The 25,833-nt window shown below is 44.6% G+C and overlaps 1 protein-coding gene across 2 annotated transcripts; it reads left to right on the top strand.

The window, feature by feature from the left end:
- The first annotated feature begins 2,345 nt into the window (after nucleotides 1–2,345).
- LOC311144284 (protein transport protein Sec24C-like) lies at nucleotides 2,346–25,833 on the top strand. 2 transcript variants are annotated; one of them, XM_084180299.1, is made up of 20 exons: nucleotides 2,346–2,512; nucleotides 6,229–6,407; nucleotides 7,204–7,336; nucleotides 8,047–8,213; nucleotides 8,329–8,958; nucleotides 9,106–9,239; nucleotides 13,234–13,473; nucleotides 13,605–13,743; nucleotides 13,821–13,936; nucleotides 14,107–14,231; nucleotides 14,331–14,522; nucleotides 19,281–19,491; nucleotides 19,660–19,830; nucleotides 19,931–20,027; nucleotides 20,124–20,408; nucleotides 20,643–20,761; nucleotides 23,380–23,559; nucleotides 23,706–23,891; nucleotides 23,978–24,067; nucleotides 24,194–25,833. In XM_084180299.1, the coding sequence occupies exons 2-20, from the start codon at nucleotides 6,248–6,250 to the stop codon at nucleotides 24,332–24,334; spliced, it is 3,516 nt and encodes a 1,171-aa protein (XP_084036425.1). In that variant the 5' UTR covers nucleotides 2,346–2,512; nucleotides 6,229–6,247; the 3' UTR covers nucleotides 24,335–25,833. The 2 variants fall into 2 exon arrangements, with proteins under 2 accessions (XP_084036425.1, XP_084036424.1); XM_084180298.1 differs by having other exon boundaries at nucleotides 20,643–20,794.

Genomic DNA, 25,833 nt, shown 5'->3' with positions numbered 1-25,833 from the left:
CTCCTGTACTCCCTGTTTACCCACGACTGCGTGGCCACGCATGACTCCAGCACCCTCATCAAGTTTTCTGACGACACAACGGTGGTAGGTTTGATCACCGGCGACGATGAGACAGCCTACAGGGAGGAGGTCAGTGATCTGCCAGTGTGGGGCCGGAACAACAACTACTCCCTCTATGTCATTAAGACTAAGGAGCTGATCGTGGACTACAGGAAAACAGGGGGGCGAGCACACCCCCATCCACATCAACAAGGCTGAGGTAGAGCAGGTCGAGAGCTTCAAATTCCTCGGTGTCCAAATCACTAAAAACTTTAAATGGTCCACACACTCAGATCCTCAAAAAGTTATACAGCTGTACCACTGAAAGCATCTTGACTGGCTGCATCACTGCTTGGTATGGCAATATCACCGCCCTCGATTGCATGGCGCTACAGAGGGTGGTGCGGATAGCCCAGTAGATCATTGGGACCGAGCTTCCTGCCATCCAGGACCTCCATATCAGGCGGTGTGAAAGGAAAGCCCGGAAAATCATTCAAGACTCCAACTACCCAAGCCATAGACTGTTCTGTCTGTTTCCGCATGGCAAGCGGTACCGGTACATTAAGTCTGACACCAACAGGCTCCTGAACAGATTCTATCCCCATGCCATAAGACTGCTAAATATTTAACTATATAGCTAACAAAATGGCTGCACAGACTATCTGAGTTGACCCTCGCATTTTATTTTATTCTCTATGAACGCTCACAGGGCCCTACACACTTACGCACACTGACACTCCAACACACATACAAACACTCCATAATTTGCTCACACACACATAATATGCACATACATTTATACTGACTCTACACACACGCACACCCAATCATCATATACGCTGCTGCTATTCTGTTTATCATATATCATGATGCCTAGTCACCTTACCCTGTACATATTTACCTCTATCGATCCAGTATCCCTGCACATTGTAAATACAGTACTGGAACAACTGACCCTGTATATAGCATGCTTACAGACTTTATCATGTTCTTCTTATTTCTAAATATTGTGTGTTTTTATTCTACCTTGTAAATTGTAATATTACATTGTTATTGATTACTGCATTGTTGGGGTTAGAGCTTGCAAGAAAGGTATTTCACTGTACTTGTGCATGTGACATTAAAAGTTGAAAGTTGAAAGTTAAACTGGCAGTGACTACAGGGCAAACAGATCAAAACAACATGGCTAAACACTCAACCATTAAAGGTAATTTTATTTGGTTACGCATAAGTCATACATAATTCAAATGGCATTCAAGTTTAAAAGTTTAAAACAAGATATTCAATCAATTCAATAAATGTTGAGTCAATAAATCAATCAGTTATTACATGAAAATAAAAAAAGCCTCATTACAAAAGAAAGGAAAAAACTTCTAACCAAAATTCAAACTATTACTAGCCGTCTGTCTTCATTTGATAGTGTTCATTGGAGAGTAGATTTTGCTTGTTTGAGTTTTGATGTTTTTGCTTGAGTGGATGGTCTGGCGGAGTGGCTGCCAGTCTGTCTGTGTCCTTTTATTGGAGGTGGGGAAGGGGTGGGGTCTGGGCTGGGCTGGGCTGGGCTGGAAACTGGGAATCGTGATGGTGCTGGTGCTGGGGCCGGGACTGGAGACCAGGGGTTGGTGCTGGTGCTGGGGTCTGGAAAAAAAAACAGGAACAGCGAACTGGGGCTGCTGCAGGTTCTGGGTCAGGATATGGGTCTGTGGAGGGGAGGAAAGACAACCTGAGGACCAATCAGACACGCAAGGGAACCCTAGACCCAGAGGTCAATGGTAGTACTACCCTGTGGTCTGCTCGCTCCGAGTGAAGGTCTGGTCTGTCCCCTCCTCCATTCCTCGTCTGGTGCTGGGACTGGTAATGGATCCCGGGATCTGGATTGGTGCTGGTGTTGGATCTACATAGGGGAGGAATGACAAGCTGAGGAGTAAGCAGGCACAACAAACTGAAAGGGTGCATACTGCTATCTAGAGTGTTGTTTGAACAGGTATAAAGCCAAGGATGGCGTTTTACTGCCACTTATAGTTATGGTATGTTTGCTCACAAGTAAAATGTATTGGCTGATCCCTCCTGATGACCCAGATGGAATCATATGATCCTTCCTTCACCCATAGAAAGGCCCACCCAGTTCGCTACTTTAAAATGGTGAATCCCTCAATGGCAATGTCTACGCCAAAACGAGTTTCATCCATCTATAGTCCTCTAGCTAACTCTATGGTGGTAAATTCCCACTTTGTCATGAATGTAGCGTCATATAATTCACAAACCAGCACCTGTCCGGATGTGGACGTGGCAGACAGCTACGACGCTTCCGGTGCGAATGTCCGCTTGGAGAGAAACCAGAGAAGGGATTAGTGAAACATCAATCCCGGGACGACATCGCTGTGAAGTGTTTGACGTCCAGCGGCCTTCGGAACCGGCTCTGAACAGGGAATAACCGTCTGCTTGGCTAACTTGTTATTTTACCCAGTTGGAGGTGGGTTGTCGAGTTGTACCGTGGTGCAGTGTGTGACATTCCTTGAAAGAAAACAGGATTAGGATTCCGTGGTAGTTCTAGCTAGCTACTGAACCTGTACGTTAGAGATCTCTCTAACGCCCAGAAAGCTCTGATTCAAACTCCCATTCAACAGTTCTGTAAGCATTATAATGTCAAAATACTATCGTAATTTACTCCCGTTACGGCCGGTATGTACTTTTAAAAAAAAGTGTAAATAAAAATGTACAAACCAAAAAAATCATTTTCAGTTGTTTGTACATTTTTATTTAACGTTGGACCTTTTTTGGAAGTACATACCAGCCGTACCGGGCTTTAATTAAAATAGTTGCTCAGCGAAACTCCGTATTTGCTGATCAACAAACGTATTTTGACATAATAAAGCTTGTAGAGATGGCGAATGGGAGTTTGAATCGGAGCTTTCTGGGCGTTTTAGCCAGAGGTCCAACGCACAGATACTGGTTCTGCTAACTACATACTAATTTAACTAGCTACATAACCAGCAGGATAACCACAGCTGATTCTTCTTTTCATGATTCAACACAGTGTTTAAATTAGGCCCACACTCTCAACTAGCTGATAGGAAGGTTAGTACCTTTAAGTTTCGACTGAAGACGCAGTGTATAGAAACTGAAATATGATTGTTTCGCTGCCTGTCAGGACCATTAATAATAATTTAGCTAGCTAGGTCAAATGCGACACATTGGTTGCTTAGGTTAGCTAACTAACCGCGCTAGCTAATCTTGCCTGGCTAGCCAGTTCACCTAAAACCCCCAAAACCTCTCCTGCCTTGTCCTTTTGAAGTTTTCAATATACTCTCGTGGGCTGTATTGATCAAGTAATCTAAGCATTTTGAACGAGAATCAGTTGCTAAACAGATTTAGCTAGCTAATTAGATAGCCAGTCGTAACGTTAGCTAGCTACTGCACGTTCGACAGTTTTTTGCTAACGCCTCTACGGCGAAGATGGGTCATTCAACAGGCCTGTAACGTTAATAGATACACGGATCCAACGGTATTGTATTTCTAGCAGTGGCAACTGCTACTTTGAATTATTTAAAGAGCTGCGTTGGATGAACCCGTGTTTGTCATACGATAATATTGGTACACCAGCTAACAAGCCAGCCAAGGTAACCTAGTAACGGTAGTAGCTAGCGAATTCCGATGAGGCTAGCTAGCTAGTCAATGAGTTATCATCAATTATTTAAATATCATGGTCAGGTCTTGTCAGAATATGTTGGTGCCTTTAACCTGCTCGTTTAACCTTTAAGAAAGACATGTTGTAAGTGAATGAATGCTCAATAGCCAGCTATGGTGAATTTACTTTCAGCTACTAGTTTGCTATCTGTCTTGTTGACAAGTGGGTGGTGTAGCTAGGCCTACTTTTGGTGTTCAGAGGACAGGACACTAGCATAGACTAACTCTGGAACTACAGGCTATCCATTATATGGCAGCCTGTCAGCCTAGCACATGACGTTTGATTGAGCATTGTTGTTCAACGAGGTCTGTTGATTGAGCAGAGATTGATCCTACTTGTGTTGTATAGCTAGGGTTGTATTGGTGGCGCACAAATAGAAATGAGGTCAGGTCTGTTAGGTGTGTTTAAAAAAATGGAAGTGGGGAAACGACATTCTCCTGTTTGGCAAACTCAGAATACCATGTCAGGCCTGTAGTAGGATGATTTTTACGCTCGTACCTGTATCCGGGTTGAAAATGGCAGATTTGGATACTGATAAACACCTACATTGGAAGGACAGTAATATGCTATAGTACATAACGTGAGAGCTCACGGTCTCCGCTTCACAGCTCTGTATGGGTTTTGTCTAAAATCTATCTGAACATGAGCACCACACGCGACAAGAAGTTGCCCCCTCCCTCCCGCTAACTGGGCAACGTTTGCACATGTTTTGTTGTCTGGGTGAGGGATATGCTGTAAATTACAAGGATGACATTATAATGGACCGTTTTTGGATTGTGTAAACAACAGTAATTGTGTAAAGATGGGATGCGCGATGTTCCAAACAAAACAACTACAAGTGTGCTTGGTCTGGTTCCTCAATGGCACAGCTAGGAGAGCGCAAAAAAGCACCTTATAGTTGAAGATTATTTTTTTAGTCATAAAAGTGCATTGAAATTACTTGGAATCTGTGCACACTTTGGAGAGGTGTGTGTGTGTGGCCACTTGGAAACACCATTTAGACCTCTCACTCAAACCCTTGTCATTTTTTTGTCCTATGTTGCACCTTCCCCCAATTTTCCAGGAATAATGTTATGTTACTGAATGTATCCAGAGTTTTCAGATTTCGTTATCAACAAATGTAGCAAAAAGTACAGTAAATGTAAAATGCACAAAATCAACAGTGTAATGTTTGGATCCAGTCTTGTCAGGTTAACTGGTGTGTCCTCATTTTAAGTCTAATTTACTTTTTATTTGCTACCATGGTTATGCATTTGCTTTCCATATTTCTTCTGTAAGAAACATTTCAATTTAGCCCTATCCATATAGGCCAATTCCCATGAGCGTACAGTGTGTACTAAGGTGTATTGTGAAGGCGTGGTCCAGACAAACGGTGTACAGAGCTGATATAGGTGTTTTTCTGATTGTCACAGGGAATGTGACTCAGCTATTATAGACATATAGTACCAGTCAAAAGTTGACACGTACTCATTCAAGGGTTTTTCTTTATTTTTAACATTTTCTACATTGTAGAATAATAGTGAAGACATCAAAACTATGAAATAACATATATGGAATCATGTAGTAACTAAAAAAGTGTTAAACAAATCAAAATATATTTTATATTTGAGTAAAAATAAAGAAAAACCTTTGAATGAGTAAGTGTGTCCAAACTTTTGCCTGGTAGTGTATGTCTGTGTAGCTGTCCACAGGCTATATCATCTCATGTTACTGTAGCTACAAGCCGTTCAGCACATTGACTAGGTTTTGGACTGGGTATGTTGCTAAACAAGACCTGGGCTGCATCTCAAAACTCTAGTGCTTTTCTCTACTCTGCACTGATCAAACAACAAATGATAGGCAAAATAAATATGGTGGATGGTCTCTTGGATTTCTCTCGCAGCTGTCCAGATCGTCTACATCAGTGTCGATGGAGAGCGAGACCAGGAGGCTATTGAGATGCTGCAGCACAGTACTGACTCCATTACACAGGGGCTGGCCTGGTTGTGCAGAGTGGGCATATATACTCTCTAGAACCAGGGGAACCCAGACTGGTAGGGGAACCTTAGTGGGTACTACATCAACCTGAGCACACTCTTTTCACCTTGACTCCTACTTATCTCAGCTCCAATAGCAAGGGCTCACTTCCAACTACAGGGATTCCTACCCTAACGAAGCAGGGCAGCCCCTCGGGGCTCAACGCTGACCTCTTTTTGCAAGGAGCACGTGCACCTAAGTTGAAAAATGTAGGAGCACACAGAGAAATTCAGGAGCACAATGAAAATATTTGAGGTAATAAAGCTAGAATCCTTCATTTCTCTTGGCTCACTGGATAAAAATTCCAAGTCGCACAGCTAAATATTTTGGTGCATATGCGAGTAAAATGGTGGCACTGTAGAGCCCTACCCCTGGAACTTCAAAAGATTCACATTGTTAGCCCAGTCTAGTATTGTTAGGGTAGTGAAGTTGATGGATAAATCAAACCCTGCCTCGGGAGCTAAATGCATGTTAACCTCTCCCAGCTCTAGGTATGAACTGAGGATGAATGTGAACCAGCAGCCTCCCATGGCGTCTCCCTACGGCCAACCCCAGCCGGGCTACGGCCAGCCCAACTACGCTCCCCTGGGAGGGAGCTACCCTGGCCCCTACGGACCCTACAACGGCCCCGCTACAGCCTACCAGCCTGGGGCTCCACCACAAGGTAAGTCTGTCCCTCTTTCCCTAACCCTATCCCTCTGGTTCGCTTCTTCCCTCTTGCAAGGGACTGTCTGTTTCTGTTCCTCCTCCCACAAGCTGGCTTGCCTTCTGCAAGGTAGAGATTGTCTCTGTGCCCATCGCAAAGTTTACTCTTTGCCTTTCCTGCGTGTGTGTGTGTGTGTGTGTGTGTGTGAGAGAGAGAAATGTAACTAAACCTGTTTGGATGTATTTGATTGGAGCAGTGTGAATGCGTGAGCAAGCTATGCGTGCATGTGTTCCTCCTCCCCCGGCTTTCTGCATTTCTCTTCCTGTCTCAGTACACAGTATCTTCCTCTCTTCTTGTCTTTCAGGTTACTGTACATATGCCAGCTTTCCCTCGAAGGCTGTGGCAGCTAACCCAGTCTCTGCCCTGTCCTCTCCTCTTGACTTGGGTAACTGCTTTCTCTCTATTCCTTCTACAGAGAACAATGGTTCTCATGAACCACTTAAAGTTCCAAATCTAAGATGTAGCTTTCTCACACGACATGACATTACCTTCAAAGCATTCAAAATACCTCCGCATACGGTATACCGCCCGACCTTACCTTAGGATGACTTTAACTTTACCAACTGGTGAAGCTATGTGGGTTTTTCTGGCTGGAAGTAATCCTACCTTTAATGTTCTTGTGTTGATGACATAACATTCATCATAGTGGATGACACAACTTTCAGAATGCATCCGCTGTGTTTCAAACCTGTCGTCATTGCAGGCAGGTGCCTAACAGCCTCCCTCTCTGCCTCCCTTCCTCCCTCTCACTCAGGATCTGCCAGGGCCCCCCCTACCTCTGTCCCCCCTCCTGTCTCCACTCCCCAGGCCTACTCCCAGTATGCCCAGGGAGACATTCAGAATGGACCCCCGTCTATGGATCACTCTATGGCTCAGCCAGCTCACAGGTCAGACAACACACATGAATAGTATTCAGTAGACAACGGTTGTGTGTGTCCAGATAGCTGTGTGAGTGTGTGTGTCCAGATAGTTGTGTGAGTGTGTGTGTGTGTGTGTCCAGATAGTTGTGTGAGTGTGTGTGTGTCCAGATAGTTGTGTGTCCAGATAGTTGTGTGTCCAGATAGTTGTGTGTCCAGATAGTTGTGTGTCCAGATAGTTGTGTGTCCAGATAGTTGTGTGTCCAGATAGTTGTGTGTCCAGATAGTTGTGTGTCCAGATAGTTGTGTGTGTGTGTCCAGATAGTTGTGTGTGTGTGTCCAGATAGTTGTGTGTGTGTGTGTCCAGATAGTTGTGTGTGTGTGTGTCCAGATAGGTGTGAGTGTGTGTGTGTGTGTGTCCAGATAGTTGTGTGTGTGTGTCCAGATAGTTGTGTGTGTGTGTGTGTGTGTGTGTGTGTGTGTGTGTGTCCAGATAGTTGTGAGTGTGTGTGTGTCCAGATAGTTGTGAGTGTGTGTGTGTCCAGATAGTTGTGAGTGTGTGTGTGTCCAGATAGGGGTGTGTGTGTGTGTGTGTGTGTGTGTGTGTGTGTCCAGATAGTTATATGTGTGTGTGTGTGTGTCCAGATAGTTATATGTGTGTGTGTCCAGATGGTTATATGTGTGGTCTACGAAGAAAGGTGTGTGTATGTGTACTGAGTTGTTTGTGTGTATGTGTCCAGGCCTCCAGTGTCTCAGCTGTATAGCCAAGGCGCTATGAACTTGTCTGGGCCACAACCCTCCTACCCCCAGCAGTACGGGGTGCAGCCCCCTATGCAACAGGTGACCAATCAGATGTCAGGGATGCAGATCGGTTCAGGCCCCCTTACCTCTGCTGGGCCAGGATATGGTAAGAAATAATAAATATTAATCAATTGATGAATTTCGTGCCGAACTTTGCACCTACTAAACACAACTCTAGTTACCGATTCTTGCTGAATGTTCTGTTCTCGCTCTTTCACCAGCTCCGCCTCCCAGCTCCCAGCCTCCAATCAGTGCTGCCTTCTCCGCTGCAGCACCTCCCTCCTATACACAAGCTCCTCCCCCAGTGTCTGGCTCCCCCTCCCAGCCTCCCCCTCCCAGTGAGCCTGCAGCCCCCCAGCCTTACTATGGTGGGCCTCCTCCCTCTCACCAACAACCCTTCCCCTCCTCCTCTCCATACTCGGGCCCTCCCCCTTCCAGCCAACCTCGGGCCCCTGCAGTCTCTCAACAGCAGTCCTTCCCACCTGGCCCCCCTCCCCCTGCTCAGCAACCCTTCCCCAACTCTGCCCCTCCTCCAGTATCCCGGGCCTCATACTCTGGCCCCCCTCCTCCCATCCAGCACTCCTTCCCCCCCAGAGGCCACCCTCCCTCCTCCCAACCTGGTCCTTTCCCACCTACCTTTGCACCCCCTGCCCAGTACCCTGCCCCCCAGCCCCCGTCCCAACCCGGGCCCCCTCCCTTCCACTCTGGCCCCCCTCCTCAAGGCCCCATGCCACCTCCCTCCATGTCCCAGCAGCAGGCCAACCACCTTCCCCCCGGCCCCATACAGCAGCCCCCCATGCAGCAGCCTCCTCAGCCTGGCATGCAGGGAGGATACCCACCCCAGCAGAATGGTGAGTGCACCACTTTCAAACCCCTGTACAACTTCCAGTAGACCGCTGGCTTGCTTTTGGCAAGAGTGGATGTGAAAACCGTTTGCTAGCTAATAAACATAAGCCCACCCAGTAGAGTTTATAATCGATAAATATTTTGCTCCCTAGGTGCGTTTGGGCAGCCCGTAGGCCCCCAGACTGGCTATGCAGGTCCGCAGTATCCCGGGCAACAGAACTACGGAGCAGGCCCTGCCCCTGCACCCGCACAGAAGAGACTGGACCCTGACTCCATCCCCAGCCCGGTAAGACACACACACACACCCTAATCGTGGTAAGTCCTTTGATGTATAGTGTATTGGTGATAATGATGTTAGATATTGTACCGTGTGTGGGGACCAGAAGTCCTCACAAGGATAGTAAAACAAGGACATTTCGGACAAGTGATAACCGGTCCCCACAAGGAAAAATGCTATTTTAGAGTTCAGGTTACAATTAGGGTTAGATTTAGAGTTAGGGATAATGGGATGGTAAATCAATTATTTGGTCCCTACAAGGATAGCAATACAAAACTGTGTGTGTGTGTGTGTGTGTGTGTGTGTGTGTGTGTGTGTGTGTGCATGTCAGTCTAACAGTGTAACCCAATCCAAGTTGAGCATGTGCATCTGCTTGCCTTCTCTCTGATCACTGACTAATCTATAACCAATCACAGTCTGGACAATCAGTCAGGGAGTTGATAGTCCTGCTACAGAGTTATTTTCATCTTCTTGTCTCTCTGTCCCCTGTTTTTCTTTTGGTTTGTTTAATTTAATGATTTGCTGGACAAAACTCTGTTGTGAATGTAAAGCAAGCGTCTGAGCTGCCGGCTGTGCAGAAATCCAGACATAGAATAGACCCAGATGCTGTCCCCAGTCCAGTAAGTCTCCTGTTTACCTCCTAACCCCTATGCCCAACCCCGTAAACCAGGGGTGCCCAACCCTGTTCCTGGAGAGCTACCCCCAGGTGTTACTAACCTGATTCATCTTATCAACCTACTAATTATTAGAATCAGGTGTGCTAGATTAGGGTTGGAGCAAAAACCTACAGGACGGTAGCTCTCCAAGAAAACGGTTGGGCAGTCCTGCCGTAAACCATTATCCTCCTGTCTACACCCTAACCCCTATGCCCTAACCCCTATCCCATACCCCTTAACCCATTATCCTCCTGTCTATGCCCTAACCCCGAAAACCATTATCCCCCTGTCTACAATACCCTAACCCCTACACCCTAACTACTTTGATATACCCCTTAACTAATCATCCCCCTGTCTACACCCGATGCCCTAATCCCTGACCCCAGCCCAGCAATCTTCTGTGTCGTCTCCGTCGGACTAACTGCTACACCCGTACCTTTGAACCCTAACCCCCTGACCAGTGTTTCCGCTGCAGTCTTTTAGCTATGGCGCTGCGCAACGGCAAAATCTTTGCCACCACGGCCCAAAAAGATGGAACTTGAAAAAATATTTCTGCCGAGGCATACTTTGAAGATGCTAGAACAGTCCACATTTGACTTTCCCTCTGCAAACAAAACGAGATCCAATAGACAAAAATCCGACAACCCCGTAGTAGAATATTTGATCTGTTTACCTAGTTTGCTTGTGTGTTCTATGCGAGAGAAATATTCCTCTCGAAAGGCGCATTGAAGTGCCATAGGGATTTAAACATGCATTCGGACAAGCAGTAAATGCACAACAATTCTTACAATCGTGGGGAAAACAGCTGTTTTAATGGCTTTATTAAAATGATGACGTTCCCAGCTCTCCATTCCTACTTGATTTATTTCTCAACTCCTAAATATGCGCGAACTGCACCAATTTTTATACCCAGAGTTTTTAGCAGCGACATGGTTAAGCACGTTACCTCTCCTCAATTCGCTGTGAATGCATAGGGGAGAATGGGGCAAAATGTAACACGGGTCAATTGTATCATAACTTGTAAAACGGCACCCTGTTTTCATCCATTTTGGAGTAGAATGTCGATTAAAAAAAGTGAGCTTCTCAGTCATACATAGAAATCCCCCCCCATCCGTGACCTTTTGCCCCCACTGCTACACATTCTTCCAGAGGAATCACTGCCCTGACCCTCTGGAGCCCACCTTTGTCTCCGGGGGTAGACCATGCTCACTGTGCTGATACCCTCTCCCCTCCTCCTCGCATGCCAGCCTGCAGTATCTCGCTCACGACTCACCCACAATTCCTTGCGTTGTGAAGTTCGTCCACGATCATTCTACATTTGAGTGTTACGCCCTCTCTAGTGGTTTTGGTGTGTTGTGCACTGTACTCTACAGTGTTGCCATGGTTGCTGTGACATTGCGTTAGTATTATGGGATTTAGGGCTGCACGATATGGGCAAAAAATCGAATCGAGATTTTTTTAACCAAATATTGCGATAGACATCAAAACACTGGAACTATTGGAATCATAGAAATATACAGTACCAGTCAAAAGTTTGGACACACCTACTCATTCAAGGGTTTTTCTTTATTTTTAAAATGTTTTACATTGTAGAAAAATAGTGAAGACATCAAAACTATGAAATAACACATATGGAATCATGTAGTAACCAAAAAAGTGTTAAACAAATCAACATATATTATATTTGAGATTCTTCAAATAGCCACCCTTTGCCTTGATGACAACTTTGCACACTCTTGGCATTCTCTCAACCAGCTTCACCTGGAATGCATTTCCAACAGTCTTGAAGGAGTTCTCACATATGCTGAGCACTTGTTGGCTGCTTTTCCTTCACTCTGCAGTCCAACTCATCCAAAACCATCTCAATTGGGTTGAGGTCGGGGGATTGTGGAGGCCAGGTCATCTGACGCAACACTCCATTACTCTCCTTCTTGGTGAAATAGCCCTTACACAGCCTGGAGGTGTGTTGGGTCATTGTCCTGTTGAAAAACAAATTATAGTTCCACTAAGCCCAAACCAGATGGGATGGCGTATCGCTGCAGAATGCTGTGGTAGCCATGCTTGTTAAGTATGCCTTGAATTCTAAATACATCACAGACAGTGTCACCAGCAAAGCACCCCCACACCATAACACCACCTCCTCCATGCTTTACGGTGGGAACTACACATGCAGAGATCATCCGTTCACCCACACCGCGTCTCACAAAGACACAGCGGTTTGAACCAAAAATCTCAAATTTGTACTCCAGACCAAAGGACAGATTTCCACCGGTCTAATGTCCATTGCTCGTGTTTCTTGGCCCAAGCAGGTCTCTTCTTCTTATTGGTGTCCTTTTAGTAGTGGTGTCTTTGCAGCAATTCGACCATGAAGGCCTGATTCACACAGTCCCCTCCGAACAGTTGATGTTGAGATGTGTCTGTTACTTGAACTGTGTGAAGCATTTTTTTGGGCTGTAATTTCTGAGGCTTGTAACTCTAATGAACTCTGGGTAACTCTGGGTCTTCCATTCCTGTGGCGGTCCTCATGAGAGCCAGTTTCATCATAGCGCCTGATGTTTTTTTGCGACTGCACTTGAAGAAACTTTCTAAGTTCTTGAAATGTTCCGTATTGACTGAACTTCATGTCTTAAAGTAATGATGGACTGTTGTTTCTCTTTGCTTATTTTAGCTCTTCTTGCCATAATATGGACTTGGTATTTTACCTAATAGGGCTATCTTCTGTATACCCCCCCTACCTTGTCACAACACAACTGATTGGCTCAAACACATTAAGAAGGAAATAAATTCCACAAAATTGAACTTTTAAGAAGGCACACCTGTTAATTGAAATGCATTCCAGGTGACTACCTCATGAAGCTGGTTGAGAGAATGCCAAGAGTGTGCAAAGCTGTCATCAAGGCAAAGGGTGGCTATTTGAAGAATCTCAAATATAAAATATATTTTGATTTGTTTAACACTTTTTTGGTTAGTACATGATTCCATATGTGTTATTTCATAGTTTTGATGTCTTCACTATTATTCTACAATGTAAAAATAAAGAAAAACCCTTGAATGAGTAGGTGTGTCCAAACTTTTGACTGGTAGTGTATTTTATATTAAGAATCCGCATCGTTCTTTTTTTGAACAATCTGTTGACAGCGCCTGAGTAGAGGGAGAGAGGCGTTTCAAATTATTGTATGTGATATGGATATTGCACATGTCAATATTAATTGTGCAGCCCTATTATGGGATGGCATCACTGTTTTTCTTTTTAAATTTAATTTTACTCTCTCCCTGCATGTGTTTTCTATGCTCTGTCATATTCACATTAGTGTGTCTGTAAAACTCGCTTTCTCTCTGTATTTCAGATCCAGGTGATTGAGGACGACCGGGCCAACAAGAGCAGCGAGCCGTTCACCACGGGGGTCAAAGGTCAGACTCCGCCCCTGGTCACCACCAACTTCCAGGTGAAAGACCAGGGCAACGCCAGCCCGCGGTTCATCCGCTGTACGGCCTACAACATGCCCTGCACGGCCGACATGGCCAAACAGTCCCAGGTCCCCCTGGCCGCTGTAATCAAACCTCTAGCCGTGCTGCCCCCCGACGAGGTGAGACACACATACCACACCGCTATCTCCTCTGGTCTGGTCTTCTCATCACACTCTCTCTCTCTCGTGTTAAACTTTCTATGAGCTTGAACTAGGCTATAAGTCTTAACAACCCTCTGTCTGTCTCTCAGACCCTGCCGTACATCGTGGACCATGGGGAGGCCGGTCCTATCCGCTGTAACCGCTGTAAGGCCTACATGTGTCCCTACATGCAGTTCATCGAGGGCGGACGCCGCTTCCAGTGTGGCTTCTGCAGCTGCGTCACAGAGGGTGTGTGTGCAGGAAGATATTGTGCTACTGTGTGGTTATTGTGGGTTATAACACTCTCTATCTATATCCATCCACAGTGCCTCCCCACTACTTTCAACATCTGGACCACACAGGGAAGAGGGTGGACTGCTACGACCGGCCAGAGCTCTCGCTGGGCAGCTACGAGTTTGTGGCCACTGTCGACTACTGTAAGGTAGGTGACTACTGTGTTTTTATGAGAGACTGGAGGCCTGTAGCATTGCTCTATTTGGACCAGAAGATTTTCTCAAAGAGCCAGACGAGGACCAAGCTTGGCACATACCAGAGATTCTCATGATGTAATATGCTCAATATGTCTAGTCTAAATACTTGTCACTCTCTCAGAACAATAAGCTCCCCCAGCCCCCAGCGTTCGTCTTTTTCATCGATGTGTCTTACAACGCCGTGAAGAGTGGCATGGTCAACATCGTCTGTCAGGAACTCAAAACTCTACTGGACTACCTGCCCAGGTACAGACAGACACACACACACACTATTCACCCATGTAAACACACACACACACACCAGCTAATTAACATTTTCTCTGTGTTCCCCCGCTCCATCTCTAGGGAGAATCCAGAGGCTGACTCGGTGGTGCGTGTGGGTTTTGTGACCTACAACAAGGTGTTGCATTTCTACAACGTCAAGTCCAGCCTGGCCCAGCCCCAGATGATGGTGGTCAGTGACGTCAGTGACATGTTCCTCCCTCTGCTCGATGGCTTCCTGGTCAACGTCAACGACAGCCGGATGGTCATCGAGAGGTATATACACACACACACACACACACACACACACACATGCATATACACCAGAGCTCCAGACTAACATTTTCAGTTGGTAGCACCAGCTCATGATTTGGTCACAGCAAAAAAAAATTGCGCTATCACGTAATAGATTTTTAAAAACAAATATCATAGGGATATTCAAAGTGAGTAAAAGAGAAGCGCAGTCAGTCAAACTCAATCTGGTCTAATACAAGTTGCAACAGGGAGACGCCTCCAGAACAGAAGCAGAGAAAATGTCTAACTCACCTTCTCTAAGCAGGCCTTTTATATTCTAATGTCACAGCACCAATGTTCTGTAAACACCAGCCTGAGAGGCTTGTCGGAAGTCACATCAGCTGCTACAGAATCACACCATGTCACAGAATACAATAACAATCAGTGTCCTCTGTCCTTGGTACCTCCAGTCTGGCGTCAATCACTATCAACAGATCTGGGAACAAACCATAACATTCAGTATCAAGTTCTAGTGACCGTCAACCCATACACAAATGTGTACCATATAGAACACGGGAAGTCATGTGTATTTATTTGACATTTTGCAGGATGAAATGTCTTGAGATGCACCATCTCGTTTTCAAGAGTGTCAAATTGAAAAGGAGAAATAACACTTTTAACAAAAATAATATGGCAACTACTGTATAACATTGTCAATATAAATATGAAAATACAGTGCATTCGGAAAGTATTCAGACTCTCGCCACATTTTGTTACGTTACAGTTATATTCTAAAATGAAAAAAAAAATCCTTATCAATCTACACACAATACCCCATAATGACAAAGCGAAAACAGGTTTTTAGAAATGTTAGCAAATGTGTTAACAAAAAAATGTAAATACCGTATTTACATAAGTATTCAGACCCTTTTGCTATGAGACTCGAAATTGAGCTCAGGTGCATCCTGTTTCCATTGATCATCTTTGAGATGTTTCTATAACTTGATTGGAGTCCACCAGAGTAAAAACCAAGCCATGACGTCGAAGGAATTGTCCGTAGAGTGCAGAGACAGGATTGTGTCGAGGCACAGATCTGGGGAAGGGTACCAAAACATTTCTGCAGCATTGAAGGTCCCCAAGAACACAGTGGCCTCCATCATTCTTAAATGGAAGAAGTTTGAAACCACCAAGACTCTTCCTAGAGCTGGCCGCCCGGCCAAACTGAGCAATCGGGGGAGAAGGGCCTTGGTCAGGGAGGAGACCAAGAACCCGATGGTCACTCTTGACAGAGCTCCAGAGGTCCTCTGTGGAGATGGGAGAACCTTCCAGAAGGACAACAATCTCTGCAGCACTCCACCGATCAGGCCTTTATGGTAGATTGGCCTGATTGCCAAGCGTCACGTCGGGAGGAAATCTGGCACCATCCCTACGGTGAAGCATGGTGGTGGCAGCATCATGCTGTGGGGATGTTTTTCAGCGGTAGGGACTCGGAGACTAATCAGGATCGAGGGAAATATGAACAGAGCAAAGTACAGAGAGATCCTTAATGAAAACCTGCTCAGGACCTCAGACTGGGGCTAAGGTTCACCTTCCAACAGGACAACGACCTTAAGCACACAGCCAAGACAACGCAGGAGTGACATCGGGACAAGTCTCTGAATGTCCTTGAGTGGCCCAGCCAGAGCCCGGACTTGAACCCAATCAAACATCTCTGGAGAGACCTGAAAATAGCTGTGCAGCGACGCTCCTCATCCAACCTGAAAGCGTTTGAGAGGATCTGCAGAGAAGAATGGGATAAACTCCCCAAATACAGGTGTGCCAAGCTTGTAGCGTCATACCCAAGACTCTAGGCTGTAATCGCTATCAAAGGTGCTTCAACAAAGTACTGAGTAAAAGGTCTGAATACTTATGTAAATGTGATATTTCAGTTATTTATTTATTATAAATGTGCAAAAATTTATAAAAACCTGTTTTTGCTTTGTCATTATGGGGTATTGTGTGTAGATTGATGAGAGGAAAAAACAATTTAATCAATTTTGGAATAAGGCCGTAACGTAACAAAATGTGGAAAAGGTCAAGGTGTTTGAATACTTTCCGAAATGTAGTGTAAATATGCTAAACATTGTGTTAATTACTCTTAAGATGAATAAAGTTAATATTCAGTTAAGTATTTCCATTAGTCCCCTGTTTTGCTAATTTGACATCACAGAAATAGAATGAATAGAACAGACGTCCCCATTCAAGTCAATGATGGCATAATGGGTGGACTTGGCAGCCCATTCTATTCATTCTATATCTATATCTATGTTCTACATACCCCATCAAAGTGCCATGCGAATGACCAATCAGTATCTCAATGCATTGTCAAGTTTAAGATTACTACAGCTTTTCACAGTGTAGACTCCAGCTTGACTCCTCCCACCCGGCACTCAACCAAGCATCTCTTCAATTCAACTTCCAACAGCACAAATGAAACTGTCAGTGGCCCTTCCGATGTCCCAATATCAATGTCTAGGGAAAGTCTGATTTCCCTACCCGACAACCTGAGCTGCCGCAACCATCCTTTGCTGACCATTCTGCATTGTCTGTTTTTTCCCAGGCACCAGCAACGTGAGAGAAGTTTAGATAAGATCTCGGCATGCCTGCACCATGTGCTAAGTCTCAGGATACATGCAGCACTCCTGCGAGAAGGGCGGTCTATAGCTCAGATGCTGTACACAGGTTGCTTGGTTCAGGCTAGTAGTTGTGAGGGACAGAGCGGTAGTGGATGCCTTATCTTCAGCTGGTTAGAGTGTTGGGGTCTCACTGATCTGGTCAAATTCATCTGATGCATTAAAGGTACCATCTGGAGACTGCATGGCCATCCTCTTGAGAAAAGGATCAGAATAATTAATTAGACCATGACAAACTCCAGTCTTGACACAACAGTCTTTAGTAAGAAACACATGAGCAGGCCATTATATTCTAATGTCACAGCACCAATGTTCTGTAAACACTAGCCTGAGAGGCTTGTCGGAAGTCACATCAGCTGCTACAGAATCACACCGTGTCACAGAATACAATAACAATCGGATATGAGAACAATCCGTAACATTCCATATCAAGTCTAGTGACCATCAACCCCTACACAAATGTGTCCCAAATAGAACACTGGAAATCCTGTGTATAATTATGTTAAGCAATGTTAATTACTCTTTAACTGAATATGAACTTTTGTTCATCTTAAATATTCCCAATAAAGTAATAATCTTAGTCATTCAGTGCTTTAATTAAGACGTGTAATAGACTACTGAGATGGTATTCAAGAAATAAGTTGTTTAATCTACCATGTTGTGATTGAAAATCTTTTTATGCGCAACCTAATCCAGTGATTGTCATGAATTTCAGGTTGACAATAAGCTATTTCTATATTTTACTGTTAATATAGAGTTCAATGGAGATGAATTTGCCTACATCTTTATGTGTACTAATATCATGGGCTGCTTTTTGGGGGGCTAATTCACCACCTGAGTAAGTGGAAACTCCAAACACATGAGCTAGATCGCTAACTCTAAATATAATACCCAAAACACATGAGCTAGATCGCTAACTCTAAATATAATACCCAAAACACATGAGCTGGATCGCTAACTCTAAATATAATACCCAAAACACATGAGCTAGATCGCTAACTCTAAATATAATACCCAAAACACATGAGCTAGATCGCTAACTCTAAATATAATACCCAAAACACATGAGCTAGATCGCTAACTCTAAATATAATACCCAAAACACATGAGCTAGATCGCTAACTCTAAATATGATACCCAAAACACATGAGCTAGATCGCTAACTCTAAATATAATACCCAAAACACATGAGCTGGATCGCTAACTCTAAATATAATACCCAAAACACATGAGCTAGATCGCTAACTCTAAATATAATACCCAAAACACATGAGCTAGATCGCTAACTCTAAATATAATATCCAAAACACATGAGCTAGATCGCTAACTCTAAATATAATACCCAAAACACATGAACTAGATCGCTAACTCTAAATATGATACCCAAAACACATGAGCTAGATCGCTAACTCTAAATATAATACCCAAAACACATGAGCTGGATCGCTAACTCTAAATATAATACCCAAAACACATGAGCTAGATCGCTAACTCTAAATATAATACCCAAAACACATGAGCTAGATAGCTAACTCTAAATATGATACCCAAAACACATGAGCTAGATCGCTAACTGTAAATATAATACCCACTGCTAGTATCCATATGTTAATCTAGAAGTACATTGTATGTCAAAAAAAACGACCCAGTGATGCCGATGCGCATTTTGGCCGCTCCATAGGCCTATCTCAAAGATATATGAAATATCTGGGTTGTAAAATAGTTGCTATTGAGCTCGGTAATCAGAGTTGAGAAATGAATTATACTTACAGAAAGCTGAGAAACCTCTTCTCTTCAACAGCGACGACAGTATTACACAGGATAGCTGTGTTTTCCCAGCAATTTGATTTTTAAATGTCATACAATCCGATTTTTTTTTTTTCCTCCCAGATCATTTTTTTTCACCCGGGAAAGGAGAGAGCGATTTAGCTTGCTCCAACACAGTATCAGCTGCAGGGCATAAGCGTTCATTACAGGAATCATGAGGATAATGTACTTTACTGATTGACCAAATCATGGGTTTAACTCGCACAGCCAAGTCAAACGGTCGCAGTGTGGAGCCCTCATATTTCATCTGTCCAGTTCATCTCAACTGTTTATGTTGCATAGACCCCATTGTGTGTTTCAGTTTGCTAGACCAGATTCCAGAGATGTTTGAAGACACCAGGGAGACTGAGACGGTGTTTGGACCAGTCATCCAGGCAGGACTGGAGGCATTGAAGGCTGCAGACTGTGCCGGGAAACTGTTTGTGTTCCACTCCAGTCTGCCCATCGCTGAGGCTCCTGGGAAACTGAAGAACAGAGAGGACAAGAAACTGGTGGGAACAGACAAGGAGAAGGTACACTCTCTCACACACATACACACACACACTAACAAGGACAAGGTAAACTGATTGTAGCAATTAAAACGCATAAAGAACCCCCATTTGAGAGAATGTGTTTTCTCTTGTATTGGTTGGGCAGTCAATGACTCTGTCAACGCCCCTCCCTCTCTCCCCTCCCCCCAGTCTCTGTTCCAGCCCCAGTCTGGTTTCTATAGTAACCTGTCTAAGGAGTGTGTAGCCCAGGGCTGCTGTGTGGACCTCTTCCTGTTCCCAAACCAGTACGTCGACGTGGCAACGCTTGGCGTGGTGCCCGTCTCCACTGGGGGCTCCGTCTACAAATACACCTACTTCCAGGTGAGAGACACACATTTATACACACACTAGCGCTCATCCTAACCTCGTCCACCCTTCACCTGTTACCTGCCTTCACGCACTCTGTCTGTGTGTGTGTCAGGCTGAGACGGACCGCGAGCAGTTCCTGAATGATCTGCGGCGAGACGTTCAGAAGCCGATGGGCTTCGACGCTGTCATGAGGGTCCGAACGAGCACAGGTAGGTGTTTCTCTCTCTCTCTCACACACACGCTTCACCTAGTTTTAAATGGTCTTGTTTTGAGTGCTGTCATAACCTCCTACCTCTCTCCTCCAGGTATCCGAGCGACAGATTTCTTCGGCTCGTTCTTCATGAGTAACACAACAGACGTCGAGCTGGCAGGACTGGACTGTGACAAGACTGTTACTGTGGAATTCCGCCATGATGACAAGCTCAGCGAGGACACCGGCGCACTCATGCAGTGTGCGGTGTTGTACACCAGCTGTAGTGGTCAGCGGCGTCTGCGGGTCCACAACATGGCGGTCAACTGCTGCTCCCAGCTCGCCGACCTCTACCGGAACTGTGAGACGGACACCATCATCAACTTCATCTCGAAGTATGGTAAGTGTCACACACTCTCTCTCCATCTATCCCCCTGTGCCCCTCTATGTCAGTGAAATGGTTTACTATGTTTCTGGATTACGTTACTAAGAGAAAGCATGTATAAAGGACAGCAAGGGTCCACTCAACAAACAACCAATTCTACTTCAGATGCGTTATAGCAGTCTGATAAGTAAGATTTAAACCAACTTCATGTCTGGAAATGGAAACCAATGGTTCTCTCTGTGTGTGTAGCGTACCGCAGCATATTGAACACCCCCACCAAGACTGTGAGAGACACCATGGTGAACCAGTGTGCCCAGATTCTGGCCTGCTACCGCAAGAACTGTGCCAGCCCCTCGTCTGCCGGACAGGTCAGTCAGTCACTCAGCTCCCCTCTTGGACAGGTCAGTGACACACGCATGATACACACACTCACCCGCACACTAAATGCTCACCCCAACACCACACACTATGCCACTTACGTCAGTCAGTCACACACAACATACATATACACACATCTCCCACACTCAACAACTTACACACACACACGCACTCAGGGGCGTCATGCACCCATTATTTTAGAGGGGGCACAAAGTACGTGAGGATGGCGTTGCCCCATGTCCTGAAGTCTGGAAAATGTAGCATTTTTCCAACAGCTGAAACAGCTTTTTCCTGCAATCTACATTACAACACAGTACATGGGATCATAACACACATTATAAAACTGGTTGTTTGGATCCTTGGATGCTGATTGGATGAGCAGCGTTCCAAGCCGTTCTGTATTGGCCATCAAAGACACACCTATGGCTGCTAACAGTTCCATCTAAAAATGATCTCTGCGCCTCCATAAGAATATCATGTTCATGTTGCTGTCCGAATCATCTCAACTCTCACATTATTTCCCCTTGCTTCTAGCCTAGCATTTAGTTTGGTACAGCGGGGGTTAATATAAGCCTCGCTGTCTGAAAACAATGTTTCACTTTAGAATTTTGATCTCTGTAGTACCATACATAGAGTGAAGGGTGCCCAGACAAAACAACTTTTACTGAGCCAGTCAAAATCACGCATCGACGTCATTTTCATGGACGTATCCAAGTAAATGTCAATAGATAAAACGCAGCAAGTGTTCTGTCAATTCCAGGTTCAATGTTTGACGTGACTGAGTTAGCTGAAGTTGGCTAGCTAGCTAGCAAGTGACAAGAATGTTATCCAGCCTGCATAGCAACCATTTTGTTTGGAACGGACAACCAGACCTTTTTGCATAGCAACTAAGCAAAAGGAATTAACGACTGCGTCGCATCTGTAGCAACATGACCAACAGACTATATCTTCTGGTGGAAGAATGAAATTGAATGAATTCACTTAACAAAATAAGGTTTTAATGAAAATTGAAAAATGAAAATGTGTTATTTTAATGTTGGTAACATTAAAAGCAGTAAAGCTATGGCGTTGCGCCGAACAACGCCATTTGCCTGTGACTGCATTCATGATACAGCACTGCCTCGTGTGCCTTTATAGCTTAATCATCAATACAGGCACATATCATAAGGTGCCAGATTACATTTAAACCAAGTATTTTTCTGAATATCTAAGCATACAATACCTTCAGAAAGTATTCATGCCCCTTGACTTATTCCACATTTTGTTGTTACAGCCTGAATTCAAAATTGATTAAATTCATTTTTCTCACCTGTCTACACACAATACCCCATAATGACAAAGTGAAAACGTGTTTTTAGACATTTTAGCAAATGTATTGAAAAATGAAATACAGAAATCTAATTTACATAAGTATTCACACCCCTGAGTCAATACTTTGTAGAAGCACCTTTGGTAGCGATTACAGCTGTGAGTCTTTCTGGGTAAGTCTCTAGGAGCTTTGCACACCTGGATTGTTGAATATTTGCCCATTTATTATTTTCTAAATTCTTCAAGCTCTGTCAAATTGGTTGTTGATCATTGCTAGACAACCATTTTGTTAAGAGAATTTCTATCTCTAATTCAACCTAAGCTTGAATCATTACCAGATGTTGTAAGGCTCTGGTTTTAATCATAAATGATTCAAGGTCCACAACCAACAAGAATGATCTGTATTTTTATTCATGGAGAGCTCTGGCGCCAAAACCCATACCCTCCTGTTTTATACCCCTTGACACACAAAGGCACTTTGCTCCGCCCACCTTTAGGAGGCTTTCTTAAACAGTTTCCACCTTTCTCCTTCACCCTGGAATGTTTAGTCCCGCCCCCTCTGTTAGTGGGTTGATAATTCTAACACAGTTTACACATTTTTACTGTATTTGGGGTGAAATCCTTTAGTCATTATTCTTAAAATACAAATTAATCTAACACATTTTCAGGTCTTGCCATAGATTTGCAAGTAGATTTAAGTTAAAACTGTAACTCGGCCACTCAGGAACATTCACTGTCTTCTTGGTAAGTAACTCCAGTGTGGATTTTGCCTTGCGTTTTAGGTTACTGTCCTGCTGGAAGTTGAATTCATCTCCCAGTGTCTGGTGGAAAGCGGACTGAACCAGGTTTCCTCTAGGATTTTGCCTGTGTTTAGCTCCATTTCGTTTCTTTTTATCCTGAAAAACTCCCCAGTCCTTAACGATTACAAGCATACCCATAACATGATGCAACCACCACTATGCTTGAAAATATGGAGAGTGGTACTCTGTAATGTATTGGATTTGCCCCAAACATAACACTTTGTATTCAGGAGAAAAAGTTAATTGCTTTCCCACATTTCCTCAGTGGGTGGACCTGGCTCCCAAGTGCGCCCCTGCCCAGTAATGTGAAATCCATAGATTAGGGCCTAACTCTTTGTCTGGTCCAGTCAGTGTGCCCCCTCTGCAAAATACAGCTGACAGAACTTAAAAACAAAGTTTAGTAATGAATTTAACATCTGAATATGTAAACAGGACATCTGAGTGGGCACGTGGGACGTGACGCCTCACACCCTTCCCCTCTGTCCTTTCTCCTTCTGTAGCTGATCCTACCAGAGTGTATGAAACTGCTGCCAGTCTATTTGAACTGCGTGTTGAAGAGTGACGTGCTGCAACCGGGAGCTGACATCTCATTAGACGACAGAGCCTACCTGAGACAGCTGCTCAGCTGTATGGACGTATCAGAGAGCCACATCTTCTTCTATCCCCGCCTACTTCCCCTGGTGAGACACACGCTGCTCTCCAACTCTCTCTCTCGCTCAGTTCACTTCAATCAGCCTCATTTTGCATGACAAGGCATGAGCAAACATGTAAGAACATATTACATCAATGTTAAATCGTATTTTAATCAAATCCCTTTTCATCCCAGGTGAAGTTGGATGGAGGGTCGTTGCCCATGGCAGTGCGTAACTCGGAGGAGCGCCTGTCAAAGGGCGGAGTCTATCTCCTGGAGACGGGGCTCCACCTGTTCCTGTGGGTGGGAGCCAATGCCCAGCAGGAGCTGCTCAGCAACATATTCGGCACGCCCACCTTCAGCCAGATAGACCCCAACATGGTGAGACCTCAACTTCATACAAATAATTTTCTTGCCTCGAAGTGTGTGTGTGTTTTGATCTTCTAAATGTATGTGATGTGTTCCAGACGAGTCTGCCGGAGCTGGACAACCCGTTCTCCCAGAGACTCCGAGAGATCATCGACTCCTTCAGATCACAACGATCACGATACATGAAGGTCAGACTTCACTACCAATCTCGTTCTCTCTCTCCCTCGTTCTTCCTGTATCTTTCCATCTCTATCTTTCTCTGTGTTGTAGTTAGAGTATAAGGTGTGTTAACGTCTTTCTCTGCATGTCTCTAGTTGATGGTGGTGAAGCAGGAGGACAAGGCGGAGCTAATCTTTAAACACTACCTGTGCGAGGACAAGAGCGTCAGCGGAGGAGCTTCCTACGTCGACTTCCTGTGTCACATGCACAAGGAGATCCGCCAGCTGCTCAGCTAGGACCCTTGACCTCTGACACTTCAACCCTGTCCCCCCCCAGGCGCTTTATCTTTTATTGACCTAATAAACTGAACCCCTCTCCCTCTGTCAGCGAGAAGCCAGAGACATATACACAGCCTCATGGCAGATTCCATGTCATCATTCGACTCTAAACTATTCCAAATGTCAAGCTCTAAAACAACAGGAGCTGATCCACTGGCCAACGGAGGAGGTAGATTGTGTGTGTGTGTGTGTGTGTGTGTGTGTGTGTGTGTGTGTGTGAGAGTGTGTGAGTATATGCGAACGTGTGTGTGTGAGAGGGAGATAACTGCTGTTGATTGTACTAGGTGTTCTGTCTGTAACACTAGCACTGATGCCCGTTGTGGGTGTACTCACCGGCCCGCTGGTAGAAACACTTTTTGTTTTTGTACGATTCAGACCCAGTAGAGCTAAGGAAGATGACATAAACTAGACATAAATAAATGAAATAAATGCTGTTTTTCCATCTCTAGAGTTATTTTTCTATTTGTCTTATTCTCTCTCCCTCTCAGACATGGCCTTGCTCCCTCTCCTGTGTATTGTGCTCCTCTGTGACTTTTAGAAACACTAAGGCAATAGGAGAGAGGGAGGAGTGTATAGAGATAATCTGTGGTGATTGGTTAAACTCCCAATAAATGTCTATGCATCGAATCATCCAGACAGGCGAGTGGTTTGAATTTTCACCTCTGACACCCGAACAGGGTCAACCAGCGTTCGGTCCCACTGTCTCACACAGGCACACAGTATAGACGGTTTGGTGGAGGTGTGTGTGTGTCATGTTGTCTTTACTAATGTGTGCATCGGATAAGAGACCATTCTGACACTGATGCCTGTTCCCTGTGTGTCTTCCTGGCTGTATTGTCTTGTCTGTGGGGGGAGGGAGTGACTGGCGGCGCTTCTCTGTTGAGGTCAGTCAGAAATTGGAGAAAACTATTTGAAACAAGGAAGTATATGTTTTTTGTTTTCTTTTTCGTAGCAGAATGTTTTGCTACGTTGTCCCTTGCTGAACACGACCTGTGCTCTAAATACAGCTGTGTCTGAGTTGTCACCCTAAGGACTGTCTGCTGTAGCACCTCAGTTCATATTTACATATATAATCTGCGTATATAACCTGTACAGAATTAAATCCTCCATTTTAAACACCTGTCTCAAATGCTGTGGTTTGTTAGTGTGTGTGTGAGAGAGAAAGGTGGATGTGTGTTTCTGAAGGCAGATCATGGTGAATTTCTCTACAGAGGAAAAGAGGGATCTGCCAATAGGTACACACAGAAGGGGTGACATTTCTTTTCTGATTATGCATTTGTTTTCTTTCTTGTGTCTTTAACACATTTTGTGTTTGTGATGTCCTCTACTTCAACCTGTCTCTCTGTTGAATGGCCCTTCTTTCTGACTGGGATTTTAAGTTTCCCTTTTCTTTGATTTTGTTTTTGTCATTGTCTCTTGGACTCTTTAAATAAAGTTATTGTTGAATCACCATGCCA

The sequence above is a fragment of the Coregonus lavaretus genome (genome assembly GCF_964263955.1).
Source record: "Coregonus lavaretus genome assembly, chromosome: 1".
Taxonomy (NCBI): domain Eukaryota; kingdom Metazoa; phylum Chordata; class Actinopteri; order Salmoniformes; family Salmonidae; genus Coregonus; species Coregonus lavaretus.
This window is presented reverse-complemented; position numbering and strand designations above follow the sequence as displayed.